Source organism: Teleopsis dalmanni, chromosome 2, assembly GCF_002237135.1.
Source record: "Teleopsis dalmanni isolate 2A chromosome 2, ASM223713v2, whole genome shotgun sequence".
In the NCBI taxonomy this organism is placed as follows: domain Eukaryota; kingdom Metazoa; phylum Arthropoda; class Insecta; order Diptera; family Diopsidae; genus Teleopsis; species Teleopsis dalmanni.
In genome coordinates, this window is record NC_051847.1 from 49,391,363 (window position 1) to 49,401,163 (window position 9,801).

General features: G+C 26.2%; 3 protein-coding genes across 3 annotated transcripts; 1 reads left to right on the forward strand and 2 right to left on the reverse strand.

Moving 5' to 3' along the window:
* Positions 1 to 339: 339 nt before the first annotated feature.
* Positions 340 to 1,653, reverse strand: LOC119677543 (anti-sigma-I factor RsgI5-like). The gene is made up of 4 exons (XM_038088925.1): positions 1,536 to 1,653; positions 1,245 to 1,392; positions 1,019 to 1,172; positions 340 to 961 (listed from the first exon to the last, which is right to left on the reverse strand). The coding sequence occupies exons 2-4, from the start codon at positions 1,375 to 1,377 to the stop codon at positions 424 to 426; spliced, it is 825 nt and encodes a 274-aa protein (XP_037944853.1). The 5' UTR covers positions 1,378 to 1,392; positions 1,536 to 1,653; the 3' UTR covers positions 340 to 423.
* A 1,350-nt stretch (positions 1,654 to 3,003) lies between these two features.
* On the forward strand, positions 3,004 to 3,968 carry LOC119677545 (biogenesis of lysosome-related organelles complex 1 subunit 1-like). The gene is made up of 4 exons (XM_038088926.1): positions 3,004 to 3,146; positions 3,205 to 3,277; positions 3,334 to 3,466; positions 3,532 to 3,968. The coding sequence occupies exons 1-4, from the start codon at positions 3,086 to 3,088 to the stop codon at positions 3,649 to 3,651; spliced, it is 387 nt and encodes a 128-aa protein (XP_037944854.1). The 5' UTR covers positions 3,004 to 3,085; the 3' UTR covers positions 3,652 to 3,968.
* A 1,061-nt stretch (positions 3,969 to 5,029) lies between these two features.
* LOC119677547 (transformer-2 sex-determining protein-like) lies at positions 5,030 to 9,697 on the reverse strand. Its single transcript, XM_038088932.1, has 8 exons — positions 9,579 to 9,697; positions 9,295 to 9,350; positions 9,174 to 9,227; positions 8,665 to 8,719; positions 6,142 to 6,270; positions 5,548 to 5,726; positions 5,183 to 5,421; positions 5,030 to 5,115 (listed from the first exon to the last, which is right to left on the reverse strand). The coding sequence occupies exons 1-8, from the start codon at positions 9,579 to 9,581 to the stop codon at positions 5,096 to 5,098; spliced, it is 735 nt and encodes a 244-aa protein (XP_037944860.1). The 5' UTR covers positions 9,582 to 9,697; the 3' UTR covers positions 5,030 to 5,095.
* Positions 9,698 to 9,801: the final 104 nt, after the last annotated feature.

The following is a 9,801-nucleotide window of genomic DNA, read 5'->3' on the forward strand; positions in this document are numbered from 1 at the left end:
CTACAAAAATAATATATATTCTTAATATCTGACAAAATATTTGCAGTAAAAACTATTTATTTATATTAAAGAAAATATTTATATTTAAAATTAAATATTTTTTATTCCTTTCGTATATAAAAAATAATAAAATAAAAATTAAACAAAATATTTGTATTTAAATTTAATGAAGTTTTTTTTAACTTCTCGATAAAAAAATAATGAAATACAAATTATTACTAAATATATAAAAAAAATTATTCTTATTATTTAACAAAATATGTGCAGTTGATATTAAAATAAATATTATTTTTTTAGTTTATCCCTAAATAATAAAAAAATACAAAAAATAAAAAGATAAAGAAAAAACAAAAAAAAAATGCTAAAAAGAATAAAATATAAAATTCGTATTATCTACCAAAATGTTGGCATTTAAAATTTAAATTAATTATTTTTCCGTTCCTTCTTTTTAACCTCCATAATAATATTAAGACATTTATGCATTGCCTTTGTTTGCGCTGGTTTGCTTAGGCTGCGAATGGTGGTCATCATTAACCTTCCGAATGAATCCACTTCATCGTTTTGGGTTGCTGCCCTCATTCGAAAGTCGCAGTAAGTGTTATATTTTGTTACCGCAGCCAATATTACAGCGTCGATCTCATCATCATCATCTTGTGTTTTAAGACGTTTTCTTGAATTCAAAATTTTTTTAGAAGGTGATGGTGTTGGAGATAGTGTTGATGATTGTGATGGTGTTAGAGATAGTGGTGGTGATGGTGATGGTGATAGTGATTTTACTGATGACTGTAAAGGTGTTGGTGACGATGGTAATGATGATTGTAAAGAGGTTGGTGAAGGTGATTGTAAAGCTGTTGGTGAAGGAGATTGTAAAGGTGTTACTGAAGGTGACTGCGGCTGTTCAGGAAGTAACAGTGGATCAATTGGTGAAATGCTTTTCCTTACGCAGGCACGCTGTCTCATTCTGTTTTAAAAATCATTATTAAAAGCAATTAATATAATAACAATAAATTATATTTACGGCCGTTCGTGTATATGATCTGTTAGGAATAACAGACTATTGTAAAGGGGCCATATCACTTTCTTCTGGCTACTTTCACAATTTTCTTTAGATAGTCTATTCTCTCGTATAAACCTTTGTCTCAAATACTGCCAACGTTTAGAAATAGATTTTTCTATAATAAATAAATTTTAATAAATTAATAGTTTATTTAATAAATTTTTTGTAAAAATGAGGTGATACTTACCATTCATTTTTAACTCTTGTCCAATATTTTTCCATACTATAGACTTTTTTTCGCAGTCATTGTATTCTTTGTGTTTTTGGTCGTACAGTATGGGATGCTGACGTACTATTTGAATAATACTGTTATCTTCCATTGTGCATTCGTTGAGCTGAAGTTTTATTTAAAAAGTAAAATAAACTTACGCTATATTTTTATACACAAAAATATGTATACTTATCAAATAAATATATATATATATATGTATCTATACTAAATATATAGGGTATATATAAATAACACAATTTAACTTACTATATATATCTACTTAAACGTTTTATTATTAATAAAATGTTTGAGTTTCAACAAATCAAAAATGAAAAAATATAAGTTTTTAGCGCAATTTTTATGTCAGCTGTTGTGATTAGTTGTGACATTAATACCATGCTTACACTTAAGGTTTATGTTACATATACAGTAATTTTTGGAAAAATATTTTATAATGCAAATACATACTTACTTAGAACCATATCATACAGGGATGAATGGGCACTTCTTTATTTGTATTGTGGCATGTTAATGTTATGTATGTTAATATAATTTTTCAATTTCATCACATTACCTATTTTTTTATAAAATCCATATAAAAATATATTAAATAGGATCCATTACTTTAACTGTTAACCTAATCTTAAAACGAATAATAAGCCATATTAAAATAGATAGACACGATAGTTTTATTTGTAATTTTAGCTGTCAAAAATGTTCATTTTTAATTGAAATCAACAATTGACAGCTGAAATTACAAAAATGACAGCTAAAACTACAACAAAACTCTCGTGTAAATTCAGCATAACACTCTACACAACATTTAGTTTTCGAGAAGATGGACAATCATAGAACAAATACATAGAAGTAATTAAATTTATTCATCAGCTGTTTCTTATTACTATGAGGTGTAGAACAAAATTTAATTGAATTTTAAGTGTTTAAATAAGTAATATAAATAGAAATCTTTATGGAAGAAGAAACTAAATAAAAAAACAGTTTTATTTTAATTTTTAACTTTATTTTTCAACTTTTTCTTGATATATTTTTATAAACAACAAAGAAAACAAAAATAAAATTAACTGCTTTGGCGTTGTATTTTTCAATTTCACGGAGAAAGATAACTCTTTGACGTGTGCCTATTGAATTCTTTGACGTTTGTCTATTGAATTCCTTGATGTTTGACATTTAATTATTTTAACGAACACCGAATTAGGGGCATATTATGATTGAATCATAATATACCTCTTGCCGAGCAATGACAGATACTCGTTGTATAAAATCTTACCACATAACCAAGTTGCCGATCATATCTGAGTATACATAATAAATGAATAATGGTTAATATTAATAATAATAATTAACTTATAATTTAATCAAATATTCATGCATTTAATTTTATATTTTCCTTGGACTGTGCACATTACTACAACTGAATGTATATAAACACATATACAAAAATCTGATTTATTTATTAATAGCTACTTAATTTGCAAAAAATTAAAATATTTTGATATTTTGTCAAGCATTTTAAACACACTACCAGTGCAAGAATAGACACTCTGCATAACATGGCCGTAAGACATGCAAAATACTTGATCATGCGAATTGACCGTATGTATTGCTGTTATACATTCTGCTATTATTCTTTGCAAAATACATTTCTTTTAAAAGTCATAGTGTCATTGCATTGCGAATAACAAAATTGTCATAAGTCAATACTTTTCCAACACTAGCAAAATTGTTTTCATTTTTTAGTCAACAAAGAATATTGTATAAATAATTAAAGTATAAATATAATTAATCTTTATCAAAATATGTTAAGTTCAATGGTAAAAGAGCATCATGCTAGACAAGCTAAACGTAAGCAGGAGCAAGGTTTGTTAAAAATTTCAATATAAATAAAGTATAAAAATTGAAATGGTTTACTTTCTAGAAGTACGACGTAAAGAAGCAATTGAAGCATCTAATGAGGTAACGCAAGCATTAGTAGATCATCTTAATGTCGGGTAAAAATTTATTTATGTTATTATGTAGTAAATACTAATACTTTAAAATAAAACAGCGTTGCTCAGGCATATTTAAATCAAAAAAGACTGGATGCTGAAGCGAAACAATTGCATGTCGGTGCCACCAATTTTGCTAAACAAACACAACAATGGTTGAATTTAATTGACAATTTCAGTAGTGCTTTAAAAGTAAGATCATATTTTTACTTTAATCAATATCAATTAAATTTTTTTTTCTACAATTAACTTAACAGGAACTTGGTGATGTTGAAAATTGGGCACGTAGCATTGAGGATGATATGAAAATTGTTCAGGGCACCTTGGAAATAGCATATAAAACTTCAAGGCAAATACAAAACCCAAAAAGTAGCTGAGCTCTTTATTCTCCTGATTTACATGATATGTAATTAACATATAACTATAAGATTCCAAATATATCTGATCTTCAGTACGTTGTGGTAATAATAAATTTTAAGACAGTTAAACTACACTTAATTATATTTATTAGAATTGATACGCTATACCTATGCTAAAGATAATTTTATATTATATAAAGTACCAGTTTTGTATATTTAATCAACTAATTTTAAACACTATCTATTGGAAATAACTCAATAAAAATATGGAAACGTACTAATTCATAGAAATCATGTTAAACTTTATAAATTTTATTTATAATTATAATTTATAAAATATACTTTCATAAGTTTTAATTCGAGATTGTATTAGAATTAGATATAGATTATATTATATTTTAGATTAAAAAATCTTTAATGCGTGAGATACATTTCACACAACCCCACAAATTTATCGGTTTCCATTTTACACTTCTTGGAAAATCTGTAGGTAAATTAGATATTAAATCTCACATTGAGTAGATTCTGGCGATTTTGACATGGTGTATCCATAAGTATGACTAGTTTGCAGTGGAGTTATAAACCGACATGTTAAATAAATGATTTTATGGTTCATGTTAAAAGAAATGAATAACAATGGAATGTTGAACATTCGAATGAATTTGTTGTTAATACAAAAGTGTCTATTAATAACTTCAGCTCTTAAGTACTAAATCTAATCCCTAGAATCATTGTAATAAACTGAACTTACCTTATAAATAGAAAACAATTGGTAACTCAATTCCGGCGTCATATAATTTATTTGCCAGGATATCTCACACCTTACTACTCTATCGCGATTTCACTGAAATATCTTTTTTTTTTGTCTATATCTTAAACTAATTTTAGTAATCATTAGTAATAATAATAAAAATATACTGAGCAGCATTTAATTCTATTTATTTATACAAATAGTATCAAGGTATATAATATAAATTAATTATTATGTTAAATAGTTTCTTTTACTACAATTCGCTTATTATTTATTCATCGTTCATTTTATTTATTTAACTACAAAATCTAAAGAATAAAATCGAAGTAAGTTTTCATATTAAAATAATAAGAAACTATTACAAAAAATAGTTCTATTATCATTAATCATATAATCAAAGAATTAATATAAAAATCATATATTAGATTATTTGCTTATACATGCACAACTCTTCTTCAATTTAATGTAATTTGAAGTCTTTTCTCTCAATAATTTACGATTAAATTGTTGAAAGTACAAAAAAACTAATCAAAATAATTACTATTTTATTATATTTTATTACATATATAAGGAAATTATATACATATTCATATATAATAATACCAAAAAGTAAATAAAAAATTAACATTAATTAATTAATTCTTTAAGATAGTCACTTATAATTGCGAATTGCAAGAAATTTTATAAAAATATGAATGAGTTAGATCAATTTTATTTCCGATAGTAATCACCTAGAAATAATAAAATATTATTAATTTCATTAAATATAGTTAATAAATATGAATGAAATATACATACGTGATGAGTGTGAGGTACTTCTATACTGCTGAGAACGTCCCGAATCATAATCATGTTTTCGACTTTGTTCGTAATTACGTTTGCGATCAGTTTCGCGATGTCTATTCCGTTCAGAATCGCGTCCATTATCTACAAACACCTCACGATCACGTTCTCGTTCACGATCATGATTACGTTCTCGATCTCTATCACGCCCACGATAATTATTTGATTCATACACTGGTGGTGAATTATCTCGCCTAGAAGAATAGTATATATTAATTATTTACATTAATTATTACATTATTATTTTATTTATTTATTTTAATTATTTGTAAATTAAATTGGGATTTTTTTTGTGGAATATAATAAAGATTACATCTTACCATTTCTTTCGTTGATCTGACGTTGATGAATTAGATTTGTTTGCATCACGTTGATCAAAAGCGTAATCTACTCGAATTCTGCGTCCATCTATTTCAATACCATTACATGTATTTCTTGCCTCACAAGCATCACCAATACTTCCGTAATATATAAAGCAAAATCCTTTTGATCTTCCACTCTACAAAAATACATACAATAATAATGTATTTATTTTTTAAAATCTTTGACAAAAGTCCATATATAAATATGTTCTACAAAATAGATACTTATACTAGGCTTTAAGGATAAATGTATATTTTTGAGAGGTAAATGTCGCATAACGCCTTTCTCAACAGCAAATAACTTAAATGTGTTGAACTTAAAGTTATACTCTTCATTAAAACTGAAATAATTTTTTTTTTGCCATCTATTATAAGTTCCTTGTAAATATCACTTTTATTTGCAATGTAACTTAAATGGCGAAAAATAAATCTATTTAACACAACAATATCATATAATCTAAATATTTCAAAATATAATAATACATATTATAATATATTATAATACATTATAATATATAATTTTTTATATATACATAAGCTGTGTTTACATACCATTTGATCTGTGACTACTTGAATTTGCTTTATCTTTCCGAATTTGGAAAATATTTCTCTAATTTTGAACTGAGTGGTAAAGGTGCTAAGCCCAAATACACCAATGCAGGGGTTAGGTTTCGGCACACGCTGAAATTGGAAAAGAAAAAACATTGTTATTCAAAAATAAAAATACTAATTATTACATTTAATCTTTAAAGTCAATTAGGACAAAACAAAACTATTTTACTAATAGAAAGGTTTTACTAGTAGAAAGGTAGTGAAAAACAATAAATAAAATTTTATTTTAATTAATTGAACTTATAGACTGACCATACCGACGAAAAAAAACCGGAGAAGATTAACTATAAATTAAATAAATGCCGTTTTACAGTATTAGAGCAAAATAATATATAAAATTGGCGAACTGAAGAATTTCGCATTATATCGGGAAAGGCGGAAACGAATTATACGATTGCCTATGCCCAGTAAAAAAGAAGACTTGAAGTCAATGACGTGTAGTAACGTTTATTAGTATTATAATTTTTTTTGTTATTATTATTTGTATTATTACTATTATTTTTATTACTACTATTATTTTTATTGTTATTTGAATTTTTCCGGGCCTTAGATCAAGCAAGTACGCTCTGTGGGGGTATAATCCATATTTTATACCTTTATCTTAGCACCTCTCTGAATAAGTTCGCCGTTTTTATTAGTACTGCTTTCTGCATTTCTTTGATCGTGTGTTCTTGGAAATGGAGATCTACTAATGCTTTTGTTGTTGTTTTCGATATGGCAAAGTCGATGATTTGTGCTCTCATAATATTGGCAATAGTATTATAAATAATATTTTTTTTATTATAAATAATTGTGCCATTTTGTAGGTATTACTTAATATGATTTATGTGAACCATGAAGTCTAGTCTCCTCGTTTGTTACCCACGTAAATTTATCAGGCAAATAACATGAAAGAAATGCCAAAAACATGGGTGAGTGATGGTAGTGAGAGAGGTGAGGAGATTATTTAAAACTAAGAATGGATAAGGGATGAGTGGGATTTTAATTGAAATTAACATGACTAAATAATAATGCTGCATTTATTCTAATTATAGATTTAAAGTAATTGTAGATATACTCATTTGCTCTCAACAGATTTTCATTTTCGTTTCGTAACGTAATTCAAATTTCGATGCAATAATCTGCTATTCTTTCCCAACATATAAGTTTATTACATATCTATGCATTAATCTTTTTTCAGTATTAAGTATTAAAATTGTTATATATCTTATAAAACGAAGCAAGAACAAATTTCTAAGTTATTATCTGCAGATTATTTATAAGGGTTTCTTGCGAGAAATGTGTTTGCAAACAAAACAATTCTTTTCTTTTACGATATCGGCAAAACATGCAATACCATTGACCTACTGATAAAATTCTCGTTTTAGTAATGAAATGAGTAAAGTTAAATTCATTGTATTATCACAAGGAGGAAACATATAGATATAATATTTATCAAATTACTGAAATTTAAGATTTTAGGGTTAAAGAATTTGCGTTGCATTCTTTTACATATAATATAAATTGAAAAATACGTCAGCGACATATGTTGAAAGTAATGGTATATAAAAGTAAATTATTGTACCTTAAACAAGAGATTTTTTAAAATCTCTTATAGGTAAGGTGAGTTGTTTTCTGTGCAGACAAAACTATCCAGAAAAATTTTATAAAAATATGAGAAAAACATCTAACCCATATCATTGTTTAGTTTTATCATCATACGCTTGAGGTTATAATATGAGAAGAATCAGTTAAGAATTTAGAGATATGGTTGGAATATTTTGTTATAAAGTGGACTTCTAGAGTAATCGTCTTCCCCGCCCATGTAATCGTCTTATATATACTTTTATGTTATCCGCTTACAGGTCCCAGTGGGTTACAACAACAACAACTTACTACTGAATAAATTTATTATATTTATTTTGTTTTTTAGGTCGAAACAGGTTACAACAGTAAGAATTGTGAAAAGTAACCTAGCCGCTCCTGGAACTACTGTATACATTTTATTCAGGTTATTATAATTATAATTATATTTACAAAATTTGCATTATTCTGAATGAACAATTATTATGTATGTAAGTAGATTAATGATATCAGAAACGATTGTTATTATATTTTTAATCACAGCATTTAAACTATTTATTTAAGTTGAAAATCGTTCAGTGCTTAGAAGGGAGAATCTGTACTAGGTACAAAAACAATATAATTATTATATAAATTTTTTCAATAGTTTTTATATGTACAATTTTGCTGATACAAATCCGATAAGTCTTGAAACATAATAATTGTGATTATCGAAAGCGTATTGTATATGTTTAGATAAGTACATTTGTTAAATGTTACAAATTTTATATTGATATTTATATTTTTTATTTTATTTATTTATTTTTTTCACATACAATAAATGCGAATGGTCAGCATATCTTTTTATTTACGATTTTATTAACGATTACGATAAAATATGTATAAAACTTAAACACTTACATCATATTTATCCCGGGAATTTGCAACACGTACTGGTGACCGTGAATACCTAGCCCTTAAATAGAGAATGGTAGACTTAATTAAACTTGTTTACACTTCATTTTTAATAATAAATTAAATATGCGTAATTGCAATATGCACTGAAAATCTTTTCTACAAAAATGATTAAAAATTTTATGGCAAGAATAAATTATATTGATTAACGCAAGATATTTTAAAAGCATTTGTACCAATATTCCTTAGCATGTTTAAAAATTATTTAATTAAAATTAATAACTTAAGTTATATATATATATATATATATATATATTATATTAAAAGTTAACTAATAGTTAGAAGTCTATTTGCCGAAAATCATATTCTTACAATAAATTGCAATTATTTTTACGCTTATATGTATGTCGTTAACAATAAAACCAACGACAAGCAAACAAAAAAAAAATTGTAAACAATCGCATTCTTTATACAGATAATGTTTTATATTGAAAAAAATTATTGTTTTCACAAACCTGGTACTATGATATTCATTCTTTCGAGACCTAGAAGAATTGCTGCTAACAGAACTAAAACATAAAAGCAACCAATTAATTAAGGGCGCAAATAACGAAATGTATGTCATAATATACTTACCGCCTCTTTCTTGGCGCTTTTCGTACTTGCGACCGACTGCGGCTACGGCTACGGGTCTTTAAAAAAATATAAATTTTATTAACACAGAAGGAATAGGCTTTTTAATATAAAATGTCATATAATTTTTAAGTACCAGAAGTTATTTTCAATAAAATAAAGATTATACAAAAAAAAAGCTTATTCTTTAAAATGTGTGCATACTGAGATCACAACACACCAAATTTTGTGAATTTGATATGTTTATGGCCATTACAAATTCTTTTTATTTTTAACATTCTTCTTACCATTACAAAACACTCATTCACTGTCTAGAAATTAGTTAAAGTTTTAATTTTGCGTAAAAAACAGAAATAGAAACACCGGTTTCAGGTATATCAAGCGCACAAATGTCAAAATCGTAAAATATTTATTTGCAAGCACTGCAGCCAACCGCAGAAAACGAAAACTTATCGATGTCTTTCACAGAATAGCCGGCAAATACAAGTGAAATAGTTTAATACCGTGTGA

Coding starts and splice junctions, on each gene's coding strand:
- LOC119677543 (XM_038088925.1), bottom strand. CDS start 1,377: ATGGAAGATAACAGTATTATTCAAATAGTACGTCAGCATCCCATACTG. Junction 1,173..1,244: donor ACAAGAGTTAAAAATGAATG/GTAAGTATCACC, acceptor TATTTATTATAG/AAAAATCTATTTCTAAACGT. Junction 962..1,018: donor GATCATATACACGAACGGCC/GTAAATATAATT, acceptor TTTTTAAAACAG/AATGAGACAGCGTGCCTGCG.
- LOC119677545 (XM_038088926.1), top strand. CDS start 3,086: ATGTTAAGTTCAATGGTAAAAGAGCATCATGCTAGACAAGCTAAACGT. Junction 3,278..3,333: donor GTAGATCATCTTAATGTCGG/GTAAAAATTTAT, acceptor AAAATAAAACAG/CGTTGCTCAGGCATATTTAA. Junction 3,467..3,531: donor ATTTCAGTAGTGCTTTAAAA/GTAAGATCATAT, acceptor TTAACTTAACAG/GAACTTGGTGATGTTGAAAA.
- LOC119677547 (XM_038088932.1), bottom strand. Junction 8,720..9,173: donor AATGAATATCATAGTACCAG/GTTTGTGAAAAC, acceptor TCTCTATTTAAG/GGCTAGGTATTCACGGTCAC. Junction 5,116..5,182: donor AAGTACCTCACACTCATCAC/GTATGTATATTT, acceptor TATTATTTCTAG/GTGATTACTATCGGAAATAA.